A 17,610-nucleotide genomic window follows, 5' to 3' on the forward strand; every position below is an offset into this window, starting at 1 on the left:
AGATGTCAGGCTTAACCTAGCCCCTCCCATGTATCTAATAGGGTGCTTTTCACATGATACCATATGTATCATGGTGAGCCCACCCCCATCCATATGTCTCACACAACTCCTCTCCCCATATGTGTCATTCTTAGCCTAACTGCCTCCATGTCCCACAGAGTCCTTCCCTGATCTAGTGTCACACTTAGCCTAGCTCCACTTGTGTCACCTCTTTTCTTTTCATCATGTTTCATGCTTAGCCTTGCCTCACATGTGCATCCTATGGAGCCCCACTTCTGTTCTCCTTCCACCCTGAGCACCTCCAAACCCATGCTTTCTGTGGACCACTCCCTCAGATATCACAGTGTGCAGAGACCTCATCTTCTGCCTGTGTGACTCCCAGATCTCCACCCTTGTTCATACTCTCCTCCTCCCTGACTCGTGGGTCACACTGACATCCTCCAGGGATCATCCTTTCACCAGACAATGCTGATGCCTGCGCATGGCTCCTTGTGCATGTTACAGTATATTCCTTCGCAGTGTATTCCACATTCAGTACCCTCTTCAGGCACACAATTCTTCTGGTATGGAGTCAAAACCTCTTTTGTATCACACGGGACCCTTTGCACCTATACTTCACCCTTCTCACTCCCCATTCACTTTAGGCCCCTCCTTGACTCCTGCTATATTGAGCTCCTCCCTCAAGTCCCGTTGTCACTAGTGAATACCTCTAAACCATGTGTCACATGGCCCTCATTCCATTCAGTCACCACAAACTCTGCTCGTAAGTTCTCTCTTCATGTTGTGAAGCCCCACCTCTGCATGCAGCACGTTGTGACAATCACCCCTTGCCATGTGAAATGGAGCTCTGTCTCTATATGTACCACACTGTGACATTCATGTCCTTCATGTCACAAAGTAACTCATAGGTGTCACATTTAGTCCTTCTCTCTCATGTGTCATGGACACTTTCCTCTACAGATGTCACACCCAGCCCTATTTCCTCCATCTGTACAACATGCTGCCCATTCTCTCTCCCAGGGGTCCTAGAACCCCTCCTGTACAAGAGTCCCTCCTCTTTTTTATATATCATGTGACCCCCCACACACATCACATTTACATTTTTCTCCCATGTATCATGGGATTCTCTCCCCCACAAACAGCCTCATACCACTCCCCATCTGCTAGATTTAATCCCTTCATCTCTCCAATATGTTTCCAATATGTAATGGACACCCTCCTGTGCAGGCATCATGTGATGTCCCTGTTTTGTCCTATATGACATGAAGACCCCCTCTCTGTGTGGGATATCAAATCCTTCATCTCTCCCTTGTGCCACGGAGCCCTTTGTGTACGTATGTCACCCTGAGACCCTCCAGCTTCCCATGAGCCATATCTGTGTGCTCCCGTACTCCTGCGTGTCTCTTTGTGACCCTCTTCCCTCCTGTACGGTGTACAGCTGTGCTCCACATGCTGCACTGAGCCCCCGCTCCTCTCTCTCCCCGGCCCCACCGACATCTGCAGCACCTTACCTCCATGTCAAGCGGCCTTAACCCTTCATCGTTTCCTCCCTGACTTAAACCAAGTCCTTCCCCACACATCCTCTGACCTCCCATCCTTACTCCTCACCCCCACATACTAGCCCTTCAGACCATTATTCAGAAGTTTTTGTGGATTGGCCCTGCAGTCCAAGACCATGCTGAGACAAGTGTTTGTTGGCAGCTGGGAAGGTGGGTGTGGTAGTCAAGAAAGAGCACAAGATCAGCAAAGATTTTTTTTTTTTTTTTACTTTATTCATATGTAAGGTGATGCACACATGCCATTCAAGCTGTGCATGGTGACAGGAGCCTGTCAGTCCTAGCCACACTTGGAAGCCCGAGGCAGGAAGATGGAGAAATCAAGATCACTCGGATTACACAGATCCTGTTTCAAAAACAAACAAAAAACTAACAGACAAGCAAAAGCAGTTTGTGTTTCTAGTTATTCATGGAGGAGTGTAACTAAAGGCAATCCGAGAACATTTCTCTCCCCCTCAGGGAATCTGGGGAGCTGTTGTTACCTAGATCTGCAGTTTGTCCCATCACCACCCTCAGGAGCTTTTAACCCATGCATTGTCTTTGGGAATCCGTCTGGGGCTGTATAAGCTCCTGCTGGTTCCCACGAGTCCCTTCTAGGTCTCCAGAGGAGCCCATTGGATACTCAGAAGGGCTGTGGCTCGCCAGAATGGACCTTAGCAGGACACTCCTGTGACCACAGTCATCCTTCTTTCCCTCGCCCCTTCCCCATCCCTCCCTCTGTGCTCCCTCTCCCCTCCTCATCACCTGGATTGGCTCCAGTTTCTCAATGAGAGTTTATAAGAAGTGAGGTTGAGCAAGGAGGGTAGATAGTTCTACTGTGCTGCAGGTGCCCTAGGGCTGGCTGTCTTTTGGTATCCTCTAACACTAACCCTTGTAGTCCTACCTGTTGTCTGTGCTTCTTGCCTTGCTTCTTCAGGAGAGGAGGGTCCCAGCGTAGTGAGAAGTTGGGGGGTGGGAACGGCGTCATGCAGGAGTTGATTGCACAGCCATTCAGCTCCTATATGATGCCTTTCTTCACCCCCTTCAACCGCGTGTGGCCTTCGGACCCTCCTCTGCAACTTGGGCTGCTTAGGGAACGCATCTTCCAGCTTGCACTTTCCTGGCATGCTTTCTCGCCATTCTCCACAGTTCCTGGAGCGGAATACCCTGGGCTGGGCCATATCTGAGATCATTCCTTGGAGGGGGAGCTATACCCCTGGTGGGACATTCCCTGGGGCTGGGCCAAGGGTCACCCTCTGACTCTGTGGCCAAGGGTAGACAGGTCAGAGGTCGATCCTGGGCCTACTCTGGGGCTCCTCCCACTGGGATTCCAGGAGCTGTTCTTTCCTGGAAGTCCTCTGAGGGGACCCAGCTCCTAGAAGAAAGGGGTGGATCCTCGAGAGATGCTGTCTTTGTTATTAGAGCAGGGGACAGGGCTGAGACAGGGCAGGGCTGAGCATTACCAGTGCTCCCAGAACAGGGTCTCCTTGAGGGGCCTCTGCCTCTATCCAGGATTATTTTTTTATGACCAGGAGGCTGAGGTCCCTTACAGGCGGCCTCTTACTCTCTCCTTGAGCCCTTCTGGAGACGTCTCACCTCATTCAGTTCAAACTCTGGATCCCCTAAGGACTGCAGAAGATCCCTGTTCATCCTCTTCCCAGGCCGGGTGCCCATAGACACTTCAGTAGCACGATGAGCAGCTGGCATAGAGTCTGGACCCCAATAAATAGGTCATTGCATGCATACGGGGCCCATCTCCATCTCCACCATACCACCATTAACTGCATTAACCAGCTACGACAGCCAGCCCGGGCACACAGGAGTAACCTGAGTGGAAATCCTGGAAGCTGTGAAAGGATTTGAGGGAAGGACAGGGAGGACCCACCCCCCATCCCCCAACACTCCTTTCACCATGTCTCTCCCTTCCCTGTTCCCTTCCTCCTCACCCCCATCTTCTTCTTCCTACCTGTGCACCTTGACATGGTGTCAGGATGGTCACGCAGGTCTCTGAGCTCATACAGGTGGATGGAAGTCCAGATTGCTGTTCAGGTCTCAGGTCCTGTCTAACAATGTGATCTCCTTTGAGGGGTGGGTGATCTTTTCTCTTCCTTTTCTTACTATGGGGGCAACTCAGGTTACCCAGGCATGCAGAGATCTCTGCTCTAGCCTGGTTTGGAGCTGGCAAAGCTCCGCGCTCAGAGTCCTGTGTATGTGCTGTCACTGGCTCTGGAGTTGAAATGCCTGACCTGGTGCCTGCAGGGGCATCTTATAAGGGGAAGCAAGGGAAGGGACAGGGAGGGTGGGCAAGGGCGGGCCTGTGCTCCTCTTTGTTCCTGGATGCTCAGAGCTCTCTGGTTGGGGATTGAAGTCAGGAAGTGGGGGCAGCTCCTCGGTGGGTGGAGTCTGCAGCCAGGGGCTGGCCTCCAGTTTTCACCTTTACAGGGGTGGAAGTGATGTCATCACCACCTAGCAGGAACTTTCACACCAATTTCTTTCTTTGCTTTTCCCTTCCCCAGGAGAAAAAAAAAGGTTTGTGTTGTACTTTTCAATTTCTATAAGTGGCTCCGCGATAACCTGATAACCTACCGTTTTTTTAGCACGTTTTAGCATGTCACCAGTTCTCTTCACATCCCAGACCGACTCCTTTTCCTGTTAATGGGGACAAAGCCCCTGCTGGGTAGATTGGCAGGCCAGCAGGCCTTTATTGGTCCTTTCTGGTCTGTGTACATGTGGGCTGTGGGTAAATGTGCCCACCTCTGCAGTTAACATCATAGGCAGTCTCATGAGCTGGCTCACTGAGTGTGTATACCTTTACTCCTACTTGCTATGGAAGGCCTTGGGTCCCTCTGGGTCCCCTGGCAGTAGTAGGGATAGATCAGTCATCTGGTTATCAACTGTACCAGAGAAGTTCTCACCAAGCAGGGACAGGATTTTTCTTCCTTTCTTTTTCTTTCTTCTTCTTCTTCTTCTTCTTTTTTTGAGACCCTGTTTTATAGGAGGTGCCCAGGTAAGCTAAGTGAGGGTACAGGACTGGTACATTTGTTCTCCTCCATTAGGAACCTAGTTTCCACCTCAAGGTTATGGACCCTCTTTAGGAATTCCTAGCAGAGTGTTATGTGGGCAGTGAGTACTTCAGGAACCAAGGACCCTGATGATGGTCTTGTATTGTCTCTTATGTCCCCCTTAGGTAATGGTAAGGCAGGTCAGTGGGGAAATGTCACCCTGCCCTTTGAGCCAGGGACCTTTATGAGCACTTCCTGAGGGGTACTGGAACTCTTGCAGCGCATCCTTCCACCTTGACCCACTGTGTATCATTTGGGGCTTTTGCAGATAGATGAACAGACAGTCCAGCACTCTTTCTCTCTGGGGCTGTCAGAATAGCAGCTGCATGTGTTGGGTTATGTGGGTAGAAAGGCTTAAGGAGAGAGAGGAAAAGCCAAGAGGAAGACTCCCCAGGTTTGTCTGTGAGGATAGCTCTCTGCAGTCATCCCTGGACCATGATTTTCTGAATAGATGATACCAGGACATCCTTAGAAGGGATAGAGGGTAGAAACTCTGTGTTGGTGGATCTCAACACTTTATATTTGTGATCCCTTTGTAATCTTACAGAAGACCCCTCCCCTGCCAGAGCTTTACAAGAGAGATAGGCAAGTAGATAGGGATAGGTTTCTTGTATTCAGGAGCCTGTGGGTGGCTACTTGGTACATTTGTTCTCCCCATTAGGACCCCAGTCCTACCTCAAGATTACAAACCCTACTTAAGAACAGGAGGAAGTGCTCAGTGAGGGTGAGCCCCTGACCTTGAACCTGGGATCCTACCCATGATCTCCTGGTGCCACCGTCAGGGGTAGATTCCTTGTTATGAGGCTAGCCAGCAGCCAGTTGCCCCTTAGGACCCATAAGGGCACAGTGATCCCAGTGTGTGCTGGAGAGGGCATGAAGGGATGTAGTGTTGGGTTCTGAGTGTTTTTCTGTGAACCAAGCTCATAGATCCTGTTATAGATGGGATCAAAGAGCTGAAAGCAGGTAGTGGGAGGTGTCACGCTGGGTATCCAGGGGCTTGACAAAGGAGGGTCTCTTGAGGTTAATTCAGGGGCAGATTTCCAGGTAGGATGTAATGGGCAGAGTTAAGAAAGGGCCCTTGGGTGTGAGGGCACTGCTCATTGTACCTCTCCACTATCTTGGAGGTTACCCTGGGGGTGGGGGGATCCTTGGCTTTGTACTCCTAGCCTGTGAGCAGCTATCCTGGGTAGGAAGTCTAGAGTTTGTTAGGAAGGGACTATTTGCTCTATTTCCCTAGACCCGCAGGAGCTCCTTCCCCTCCCCAGAGTGTCTCTCAGGATAGCTATTTTTAAGGCAAGGATCCAGGACCTCTCCACGGGGGGCCAACTGTGGGAAGGGTTCCTGAGGGGGGCCATTGGACCCTCCTTAAGAACAGGAGGAAGTGCTCAGTGAGGCTGAGCCCCTGACCTTGAACCTGGGATCCTACCCATGATCTCATGGTGCTAATGTCAGGGGTAGATTCCTTGTCATGAGGCTAGGCAGCAGCCAGTTGCCCCTTAGAACCCATAAGGGCACAGTGATCCCAGTGTGTGCTGGAGAGGGCACGGACGAATGTAGTGTTGGGTTCTAAGGAGTGTTTTTCTGGGACCCAGGGTTAAAGATCCTGCCCATTGACCCTTCTGAACTGTGGGCATTGAGCACAGACTGGCCATTCCTCATTTCTCACATGACTAGAAGGCTGGCACCAGATGAGGGCTGGGATCTTTGGGTACCCTCCACCTGCCCCATGAGCCCCTGAGTCCATCTCCCACGGGAGCCTAAGGCTTTGAGAGTGTAGTGACTTCCTTTCCTTTGGGAGAAGACAGGAGGCCTAGTGCTGTATGTCTTCAGGAGCTGTTTCAGGAGAGTCAAGCCCTCCTACCCTTGCCCCTCCCAACCTTGCCCTTGCCCACCCCAACCCTCTCTTCACCCTCCATCCTTTCTGACCCCATGCTCCATGTTCTCCAAACCTGTCTCCTGCTATCTACCTACCCCCTCCCTTTTAGAACAAACCACAAAGTCAGATCATCTTTTATTCTCTTTATTCATGGGGCAAAAGCAGGCATGGGCTGGGAAAGCAGGGGAAGGATCCCCTTCCCATGGCAGTGAGTGCTGGGTCTGGTCAGAGCACTCTTGGCTCCTTGGCACAGTACACTGGGTATCTAGGGCTTCGCCAGTGTCTCTTGGGGCTCCCTCCTTTGTGTGAAGTCTCTGGCTCCTGCACTGTCCATAAATCAGTTTGTGGAGGAGAAAGGGAGCCCCACTTGGTGCTACCACCCTTTTCTGGGTCCCCTGAATCTCAGGGACCTTCAGGGTGGACAAGTCCATCTCGTACGTCAGTCACACTGGTACATCGGATGCTCCTTGGAGCAGTTCTGCCCAGGTAAGATCAGAGTTCAGGGTCAGATGAGGTGTCAATGGAGCCGGACCAGACCGGTAGTAGGGGGTGGACTTGCTTGCTGGGTGGGCTGGGGTGGTGGAAAGCATGGAACCACAGCACCTTGGGAGGCTTGGGGGCAGGGGCGGGGTCCAGGGGAGTCGGAGCACCGGTGTGGAGGTAGAAGTCAGTGGAGCACCCAAGGTGAGTGTCCCAGGATGCACAGGTGGCCGCATGCCACTCGGGTGGTGGTGGTGGTGGGGTCCCTGGCATCTGCTTGCTTGGCTGCACCTGCTGTGTCTGCTCTGCATCTGGCCTGGGGTGACAGGGTCACTGTTGCTCATCACTGTTCTCTCCTCATTGGTCTCACTCCCGTTGTGGGCCAGGGGCCCAGTTAGGACAGTTAGGGTTACACAGTCTTGGCTGGTTCTGGGACGCTGATAGTTGGCTAGTTCTTTAGCACAGATGATGTTGCTGGTTGATGAATTGAAGTTGTGGCCCTTCACAAGTGGGTTAGGAGTAGCAAGAGTGGATTTGAGCGAAGCTGGCTGAGGCACAAGGGAAAATGGCAGAGACTTGGTGTGTTTTCAGTCAAGTTCATCATCTGAGTCAGATAGCTCTTCTAGCCTTGCCTGGTCCCTGTCTGGGAAAAGCAACGCCATTCTGGATGCCATGGTCAGGAATCGTGTGAGGGCCCGTGCTACCTGATCTCTGCTAAGCAGAGTAAGGCGGCCATCGGTGTCCAGGGTGTAGAGTAGCCGGTTGTTGAGGAAATCTAGGACCTCTGGGTCCAACAGATTTCGTGGGCGGAAGGTGACCGCTTCTTGGTCGCCAAGCAGGTCCTCTTGCACGTCGTTGTCCTGCGCGTCCTGCGAGGTGTCTTGCAGGCCGTCATGCAGGCCACACTGACGGTAACGTTGCAGGTCGTCTTGCAGGGCTTCTCGCAAGACGACATCTTCATCCCCAACGACGTGCAGTTCCAAGTATCGATGCTGGTGTGGGTCAGGGAAGATGTCATCCTCAGGGTTGACTCTGACCCCGAAGAACTCACACAGGGTCAACCAGAACCCTGGGGTGAATCTCATCCCCCGTGGAGGCTGGGAATGCAGAGCATTCCGATGCCAGCACCTTGGGCCCAGGAACAGCTCAGCCAGCTCTCGAGCTGGGAGGGTGTTGGCACCCACTAGTGGGGGCATCTGGCTGAGCAACTGAGCGATGGCAGTGGCCATGCCACTACTTGCGATGAGGGTCGAGTCCAGGATGAGTCGGAGAGTGTGCCGGGGCTGAGGCCTGGCCACTTCCAAAGAGGGGGCAGGCAGTGGGGAGAGTGGCTGCCTCGCTCTCAACATCACCAGGACGGCTGCCACACCCAGGACACTCTTCCAGTAGAGCAGGCTACGGAAGAAGTTTAGGACAACAGCCCGGATCTGGGCCACGCTGAAGTGGGCCAGGACGCCATTGAGGATCTGATCCACTGGGATGGCAGCCAGTAGCTCCTGCATCATACTCGGCTGATCCTCCTCGTCCTCGTCCTCGTCCTCGTACTCCTCCTCCTCCTCCTCCACTTCCTCCTCCTCTTCCTCCTCTTCTTCCTCTTCCTCTTCCTCCTCCTCTTCCTCCTCTTCCAACTCCTCCTGCCCCTCCTCCTCCTCCTGCCCCTCCTCCTCCTCCTCCTCCTCGTTCTCCTCCTTGCCATCCTCCTCCTCATCATCCTCCTCGTCATCCTCTTCATTGTCATCATCCTCTTCCTCCTCCCTCTCTTCCTCCTCCCCCTCCTCTTCCTCCTCCTCCTCCTCCTCCTCCTCCTCCTCCTCCTCCTCCTCCTCCTCCGACTCTTCTTCCCTGTCCTCCTCCTCGGACTCAGAGAATGAATCCAAGAACCTTTGATTTGCCCTAATGGACATAAGCAGCAGTGGCCGTAGAAACCTTGCTCTGAAGCCTCTCTGATTCCAACATCTGCGGAACAGTGCTTGCTCATCAGCTTCATCTGGCATCTCCATAACACTAAAGTTGAAGTGTGAGAAGAAGAAGACCCAATGCCCAGGGAGAAGTACGGTGAGCCTGTCATTATTCAGAGAGGCTAGATCCTCTGTGTTGAGAAGGATCATGATGGGCTCCTCGGTGTTCTCCAGGTAGCGGCACCACACCATGAAGGAAGCCCGGATTGGAAGGATCCTCATCTCCACTCGAGGGTACTCCACCTCCATCTGGGAGAGGGGTCTTGAATAGAAAGCACAGGTCGATTTTTTGCCAGTTTTGTCGTCGGTTTGGACTAGGGAGGCAGACAGGAATGACCCAGTGATGTCTGTTTCCAAGTAGAATGGGTTCTGAGGCTTAGGGTGGTAGAGAACGGGTGCCTTACGGAAAGCTCTCTTCAGAGAATCCAAGGCCTCCTGCTCCGCTTCTCCCCAGTAGTAGGGCTCTGAACTCAGCAGCTGTCTCACTAGGGGCTCTGCAATGATGGCGAAGTTCTGCACGAAGTGGCGATAGGGATAGACGAGCTCAATCACACTTTGAAGACACCTCCTGCTGCCAGGGACAGGGCACCCCACGATGAGGTTCATGAGGCTCTTGTTCAGTTTCACCCCTTTGGGGGATATGTTGAAGCCCAGGATTTCTGCGGTCTGGCGGTGGAACTGAGTTTTGTCCAGTGAGCAGTAGATGTTGTGATACCGAAAGCGGACCAGGACTTGGCGAACGTGCTGGGAGTGTTCCTCCTGGCTCATTGAGTAGACCAGGACCTCTCTGCCATGGCAAATCACAAACAAACCTAGGATGTCTTTTAGGATAAAGTGAACAATATTGTTACCTTCGTCAGAGTATGTGCTCATTGTGTAGGGCCGGTAGCATCTCATCTGGTGAATGCCAAAGCCAAACGATGCTCTCCACGTGTCTTCGGTGTGTGTGACACTGTACCTCATCTCACCTGCCTTAATGCCAAGCAGTTCCAATTTTGTGAACCATGCAGCTCCATGTAACTGGTCAAACAGCTCTGGTACCATCTGTGTGTAGTCTTGTCTGTCTTTCAGCATGTCATACAGTATCCACCATTCCTCTTGCTGCCTGGCTTTTTCTTGCATCCCGGCACTCACAGGTTTCAAAGTCTCTCTGGCCCTAGACTCGTCGTTTTGATCTCTGTCTCCAGCCTGCTGAAGCTCAGAGGGCTCTGATTCAGAAAGATCATCGGATCCGTCTGAGCTTGGCTGGTCGGAAGTCTCATCATCTGCCTCCCTCGGGTTAAACACGTCGGCCAGGTCTGAGTATGTGTGTGGCAATCCGGGTAGCAGGCTCATGCTGTATTGTTCTAGTGCGATGCATGGTGGAGGTGGGGTGAAGCAATTCCGCAGACAGTAGGGAGAGTGGAAGGTACACCGGCCTCTGGCCCAGTCAACTTCAGGGGCATGGGTTCGGAGCCACTTCATGCCTAAGACGATGGAGAAGTTGGGCGAAGGTAAGATGTCAAATTCGATGGACTCATAATGCTTCTGGTGGACACACACCAGGGGCTCAGTGCACAGCCAGACAGGTTCATTGCCGATCAGGGAGCCATCCACACCTTGGATCATCTGTGGATAAGGTTTCTCATAGAGTTCCACATAGTGTTCCTGGGCAAACTTCTCATCCATGTAGTTCCCTTCTGCTCCTGAGTCCACCAGGGCCTGCACTGCGACACTGTGGTAGGGGTTCACTCTCACCAAGAGCAGCAAGAAGAGGTGGTCACGATCAATGTCTGGGTGGAACTCATTGGGCAGCCAGCTGCTTACCCTCCACTTCTCTGGAGCAGGTGCGTCCATCCAGGCTAGGCTTCTTGGGCGGGACTTGGGGGGCAGCCTGAGTAATGCCCTTCTCTCTGCTAGCTTTTCTTCAAGTTGCAGGACAAGCACAATCAGGTTGTCCAGGGACGCCGGCTGAGGGATCCGGAACAGATAATGCCTGATCTCTTCATTGAGCCCCTGGCACAGGTGGGCCTGCAGGACTTCATCTGGCCACCCTAAGGTGGGTATCAGACCCTGGAATTCATTGATGTAATCGGCAGCACAGCGGTTACCCTGCCTGATGTTGAACATGGCGTCTTCAGCCACACGTAGCGTCTGCCGATACTCAAACTTTTCTGACATGGCCTCAAGGAAGGCTGAGAAGTTGTTTATCAGGGGGCTGTTCTGTTCCACTAGGTTGTTGGCCCATTCTAAGGCTAGGTCAGTCAGGTGTTGGATGACAAATTTCACCCTCAGCTGATCGTTGTGTAACATCATTGGGTAGTTCTGCATGGTCATCTGGCAGAGCACAATGAACTCATGGTAGTCTCTGCGATCTCCAGTGAAGGGCCTGAGGGAGGGCAGGCGACCTTCATTGATGGCTTGCATCATGATCCTTTCTGCCACTCTCTGTTGTTCTTTTAGGTCCTGCATCCGGAGGAACATCGAGATGACGGATCCCATCCTAGTCACAACTTCTTCTGGAGAGTTCTTGGACTGACCTTCCTCTTCAGAATCTTCATCTTCCTCCTCCTCTTCATCTCCCAGGTCAGTATCATCTTGATCTGACTGGGTCTTGGATGAGTTGATTGTTTCATCCATGCTATAATCGGATGCCTCACTGAGTGGATCCGACCTTTCCTGGTTTGAACTATCACTTGACTCTTGGTTTGAATCATAGCTTGACTCCTTGTGTGAACCATCACTGGACTCCTGGTTCGAATTATCGCTTAACTCCTGGTTTGAACTATCACTTAACTCCTGGTTTGAATCATAGCTTGACTCCTTGTGTGAACCATCGCTGGACTCCTGGTTTGAACCTCCGCTTAACTCCAGGTTGGAAACATCGCTTGACTCTTGGTTTGAACCAAAGCTCGACTCATGGTTTGAACCATTACTTAATTCGTGGTTTGAACCATCACTCGACTCCTGGTTCGAACCATCATCACTTGATTCCTCCATTTTGCATGGTTCCTCACAGGTGTCGCTGGATGGCTCCTCCACTTCCTGGAGTAGATTAGTGGGCAGCTCTTGCATTTCTTGGTTGGGGCCACTGGATGGCTCTTCCACTTCTTGCAGTAGATTAGTGGGCATCTCTTGCATTTCCTGGTTGGGGCCACTGAATGGCTCTTCCACTTCTTGGAGTAGATTAGTGGGCATCTCTTGCATTTCCTGGTGTGGCCAACTGAATGGCTCTTCCACTTCTTGGAATAGATTAGTGGGCAGCTCTTGCATTTCCTGCTGGGGGCCAGTGGATGGCTCCTCCACTTCTTGGAGTAGATTAGTGGGCAGCTCTTGCATTTCCTGGTTGGGGCCACTGGATGGCTCCTTTTCTTCCTGGGCCAGGCCACTGTCTGCACAGGCCTGTACCACTACCTGTGCCCCTGCCTGCGCCCCTGCCTGTGCCCCTGCCTGCGCCCCTGCCTGCGCCCCTGCCTGCGCCCCGCTGCTGCCTGGTGTCTCTTCAACGGTGTTGGATGAGCCCTCGGAGGACTCCATTTGTTTTGATGATGGATTCTTAAGCTCCATCATCGTCTCAAATGAGTCTTCAGAGGGTTCTATCATGTCGTCGGTTGGAAAGGACTGTGCTCTGAAGACTGGTAAGATTGTGATGTGTGTGGTCAGAGACCGCGACCGTGGAGACCAGAACCTAGGGAGGGAGGGATAAAAGACAGGAGAAAAATGCAGCAATTTAGGGTCTCAAGATGGCAGGGTCAGATTCTTTCTCAAGGACAAAGCAGATGCCCAAGTTATTAAAATCAGAGAGAAAATGGAGAAATTCTTCCTGCATTCAATGCAGTCTCCCCTTCTGCTCACTTGGCACCTCCAGGGGTCAACCCCTGACCTGCCTTCCAGGCAGAGTCTCACTGCCCCACCTACCTACTTCCTCCAGTGGAATGAGAAATTCACAGCCCATAAATTTTGTGGAGCAACTGGCCCAGAGCATCCTCTGTGCCAAGCAAGCACCTGGCAGGGCACACTTCTGGCCCGTTTTGCCCTGGCCACTTTCCCTTCCCATCTCTAGTCACCCAAAAGTCATAAAGGTCACATCTCAATGCCACTCAGAGCTGCTGCTGGCAGGCTTGGTGGTCTAGAGCCAGTCCAGTGTGCTTGGTTGGAGGCAGGAATCTGCAGGGAGATGCCTGCTGTTTTACAAACTCTGGGGAAAGAGGAGAAATGGGGCACTTGGCCACTTTCCTGCCAGTTGGGTCAATAGACAAAAATAGCTCGTATTTCCTTCCTTGGCCTCCAAGCTGAAGAAGTTGGGAGAGAGCCATGGCTTTTAGTTTTAATTTTGCTCCCCATAAATGTTTCTAAAATGCCTACTATGTGCTGAAAGCTTGCACTTTCATGGCTTCATCCTAGGTCACACTTTGTGCCTATGCAAGATTGGAGGGAGGTATCATTTTCTCTTTTCTTAGCTTGGTCTCAGTCCAAAAGCCACGTTTTCTCCAGCTCTGAGTTGAGTTGGAGCTTTCTAAACACCCTTTCCCAGCCTTTCAAAAAACTATTCTCCCAGGATTGCCCTGGTCTTGCAAGGCTCCTGCAGCTTTAAACATCTGGCCTCAATTCTGCTCATGCAAACATTTCTGCACGTCGTGAATGCTATCTTTCCAAGTTTCTCCTCTGCTCAGGCAGGGTTAGGCTTTTCATTCTCAAAAGTGCACCCTCCCCTCTGTCACTGTTGATTTCGTCTGGTACAGGGGTATATCTAACAGAGGTATGAAGTTGGGTAAAAGGGGGGGTCATGGGACCTTTGAAATCTGATTGTTCATAATTTTGAAAATCTAGCCATGGAGGGCTTAGTGCACGGAAATTGAATTTAAAGGGATGTATTGGTTTGCAAAACAAATTAAGCTAGTTCTTCAATAGCTCAGCCATATAGCTATTGTCTTTATGAATTCAACACCTTCTGTTACTTCTCAATTTTTTTTTTTAAGGTCACTGAGCTGACCTATCCAAAAACGAAAACACACACACACACACACACACACACACACACACACACACACACACACATCATACACCACACACCATACACCACACACAAAACCAAATAAACAAAAATCTCCATGTTGTCATTCATGTAAAAGTCCCATTGGCCATCCTCCAAACCTAGCGGCTGGATGCTTTTTGGTCTGCAGTTTCTCAAAGTTAAACGTACCCTTGTTAGCATGACACTTAAATTTGATCATGCAATCCCTCTGATTAAAGCCTCTCACTGTTTATTTACTGCTTGCAATATTAAATCCAAACCTTTTATATAAACATGTCTGACATGTAAACTTATAAAAAAAAAAACCAAAAAACAAAACCTTCTCTGGCTGAAATTGAAAGGCCTTAGCATAATGCACAAGCTGGACTTGTCATTCCTAGAGTTAGAGATCACAGTTCCTAGGCCTGCTGTAGAGACAGTCATCTCAGAAACACGCATAGCATATTGCATAAATCAACTCATTTCCTCTTCAGAAAAGTCCGCTATTATTGAAATGTAAAATTTGACTAACTCAATAACAAGTTCTTTACTCATTGGATATAGGAAATCTCAACAGGTCTCTACCTAAAAATTGATCATGGTTTCAATTTTAAATTTGTAGCAATGCCATTTTAAAGCTAAATGATACCTATTCTTATATACAAGGTCTATATTTGAAATATTCCCAACAAATTTTATTGTGTAAGTGATTAAATAGTTCAGCTTTCCAGCCCACAACCAAAAGTCTCTTGTCCTAAAAATTTTACTATGCCTGGATGTCAGAATAAACTTTTAGTTGAGATAAACAATTTTCATCTTATGATTTTCCTATTTAACGAACGCAAATGCACACCCACACACATTTCTTTTATGTACTCTGAAGTTCCAGTTGCTTAGCATAAATTATTTTTTAACCATGTGATTTAATCAGCATAATCAATACAAAATCCACAGTTTCACAGGCCACACTAAACATCTCTGACAGCCTTCATTCCAAAGTTTTTACATGGCACCAGCAGTCAAACTTCTTGCGACCTGCATGCACTGGCCCATTAGTCGGCTTACCGCCTCACAAAGTCTCTGCCTTACCTAGGAGACCAAGTCCTAAAATGTGATCATAAAGCCATCCATTTCTCAGCAGACTGAGCCTATCCAACATGCCAAGTTCATGATATCACTCTCTGAAAATCTTATCGTGGCTGGCATCCAAATTCCTCAGCATGGCATGACAGCGGACTCCTCGCATTCTTCAACACAGTGTCAAACGTGACATGCTATGTACATGTCATACAACCTCTCAGCCCCATCTGTAGGTGATCCCACTTCTCAGCACAGAACCCTCACTGGATGCCCTTGTATTGAGGGGCCAGTGGACACACACCCATGCATTAAACAGTTCAGCAAATCCATACACTTTAGCATAAAAGCACACTTTAAAATCATCAAATTCCTCTGGACAAAATTCTTCACCATTTCACCCCTTAAAATTCTTCCTTGGCCAAACTACAAGCACCCCACAGCCCCCCATGCAAAAGGATCAAAAATGATATCTCACCCCTCACTCAGGATGCAATAGTGCTTTCAATGTGCACATGGGTCAAATCTCCTAAATATATTACAGTGTCCACTCCCTTCTGTGCTGAATTCACAAGCTGTAAGGAGTCACTCCCAGATTTAAAACGTTGCAAAGTTTCTATGTAGCATAAAGCTCCAAATTCTCAACAGACAGTACAGGATCTTATCATGTCACGTACCAAAAAAAAAAAAACACAACAACAAAAAAAACCCCAACAAATCTTCTCCCATCGCACTTTGAAGCCATTGACTGGCTCACACCCAGACTTACTCTACTGATATTATAATCTGCTACGTCATCCCTTAGAATAAAGTTTGCATGTCTTAGCACAGTTCATTAAATTTGAGCTTGCAACCCCACCTTAAAAACTCAGCAATGCCTCTTAATTGTGTAGGACATAAGAAGTCTAGATTCTTGGCATACGGCGAGAATTTGATTTCATAACGGAGCTATGTTATATCTATCAAACACAGAAAACTCACCATGTCACTCCGTTAGAATTGGATAAATCAAATTTTTAAGCATGTGCAAAAACCTCATCACGTCTGAGCCTCTAAATAAATTCCAAACTTCTCTGCATAGTCCCCAACTCGGCCATGTAACTCCTCTAATTAAAACCTTGCCCCGGTGTCAACATTAATCACAGCTCCTTGGCATGCCCTGAGAGTCAAACTTTGGCATTCTCTCAACATAGAAAGTCAGAATGTTTGGGCATGATCTTAAATGTGTGCCTGTTAGCTCTCCTATTCATGATTTCTCGGTGTTTCTTGTAGCTTGTAATAATAAAGTCCAAAGCTGTTAGCCATAAAATATATTTTATCATGCGTTCTACAAGCTTATCTCCCACAAGCAAGCAATCTCACCATTAAATTTTTTTTTAAGCCTTTTGGCAGAAGCCCAAAGCCCCTAGTGTGATAGAAATTTTTGATTTCTCAAAATAAAGTCCAGATTTCTCCCCCAGAAACTCAAATTGATTCACAAAACTCCCACTTAAAATCTTTTCCTACATTTCTAGTAACACTAAAACACTCCACTGTCTTCGCATGATACCCTCGTTTCACCTCTCCATTCTTGTCTTCCAACCTTTCAAACTTCCTGCCCAAGACATAAATCCCAGTGTTTTAGGCTAAATGGAACCTGGAGCAAGTATCGCTCTTGGTGAAAATATATAGGTGTTTCCCTGTTTGGGGGAATTGAGAGCTTAATTTGTTTTGCATGAAATATGAATTTTAACTTTGTATAACTTCCTTCCACAGTTGTTCCTGTTGAAAGACTGAGTCTTTCCTAAGCCAATCTTGATTTTGCTGTTTTTCAAACAATTTTTGTATTTGGTATTTTTTAGTTTTCAGTTCACCCAACAGTCTTTTCTTTTCTTTTTTTCTTTTTTTTGGCTTAGGCATCCTGCTTGGACCTCAAAGAACTTGAGACAGTACCACCGTGTAGCCCACCCACAGCCAGGAGGCAGTCAGCACGCCATGGACATTAAAGGCTCTGCTGATGGTGAGTTCAAGACCCCCTTCCTGTAGCAAGAGGAGGGAACTGCTCCCACCAGGTGACCCAGTCTTCTGCTCTGAGTGGACTTGGGCTTGTCGGAATCGAGGTCCTTGCTCTCTGATATCTTTTGACAATTGCCTAGGTTTCACCTGCCTCCTGCTCTCCTCGAGCCCACCTTGGTTGCCTCTAGGTTATACAGACAGAACACTTCTCCATCTTTCAGATGTGTCTCAGTGTATGTTCTCAAACCTTACATAATGTCTTTTAGAAAATTCCTATCCAAATCTAGACCTAACGCTTAGGGTGCAAAGGTACCCCTTGGGTCTTTGTCAGACCCTCTGCCCCACAACATTGAAGACAGACACCCCAGTCTCACCACTGGTAGCGCTCGAGTGAGACTTGGTCAGGTCAGCTCCTTGCTTGCCTCTGAGCAAGTGGCCCATGGTGTCAGGGCTGCAACAGAGCATCTATGAAGGGTTTGGTGAGGGGGGTGCGGGCGGGGGGGCAAATCCCTCAGCGAATACCTTTCCCTGTACAGTAAAGGAAATCTGATTTTAAAAATAGAGCTTGGAAGAGGAGATCAGAAGATATTTAGGAGCAGAGTCGAATGTTCAGCATGGGCTAGGAGGCGGGGGG

General features: G+C 49.6%; 1 protein-coding gene and 1 long non-coding RNA gene across 15 annotated transcripts in view; one reads left to right on the top strand and one right to left on the bottom strand.

Moving 5' to 3' along the window:
- Window positions 1–6,601: 6,601 nt before the first annotated feature.
- Rtl1 (retrotransposon Gag like 1) overlaps window positions 6,602–17,610 on the bottom strand; it is a 27,994-nt gene continuing 16,985 nt past the window's right edge. Inside the window, exons 3-4 of the mRNA XM_031355363.1 lie at window positions 8,846–12,578; window positions 6,602–8,533 (exon numbers count right to left, since the gene is read on the bottom strand). Of these exons, the coding sequence (XP_031211223.1) occupies window positions 7,541–8,533; window positions 8,846–12,493 (4,641 nt within the window). The 5' untranslated portion in view covers window positions 12,494–12,578 and the 3' untranslated portion in view covers window positions 6,602–7,540. The remainder of the gene's footprint in view (window positions 8,534–8,845; window positions 12,579–17,610) is intronic.
- The window catches only part of LOC116079626, a 68,679-nt gene continuing 61,791 nt past the window's right edge, over window positions 10,723–17,610 (top strand). For all 14 annotated transcript variants that reach the window (XR_004114079.1, XR_004114081.1, XR_004114078.1 and 11 more), the window contains exons 1-4: window positions 10,723–10,737; window positions 10,811–10,949; window positions 11,354–11,476; window positions 16,877–16,980. This is a non-coding gene — a long non-coding RNA (uncharacterized LOC116079626). The remainder of the gene's footprint in view (window positions 10,738–10,810; window positions 10,950–11,353; window positions 11,477–16,876; window positions 16,981–17,610) is intronic.

This window comes from Mastomys coucha, unplaced genomic scaffold (assembly GCF_008632895.1).
Source record: "Mastomys coucha isolate ucsf_1 unplaced genomic scaffold, UCSF_Mcou_1 pScaffold6, whole genome shotgun sequence".
In the NCBI taxonomy this organism is placed as follows: domain Eukaryota; kingdom Metazoa; phylum Chordata; class Mammalia; order Rodentia; family Muridae; genus Mastomys; species Mastomys coucha.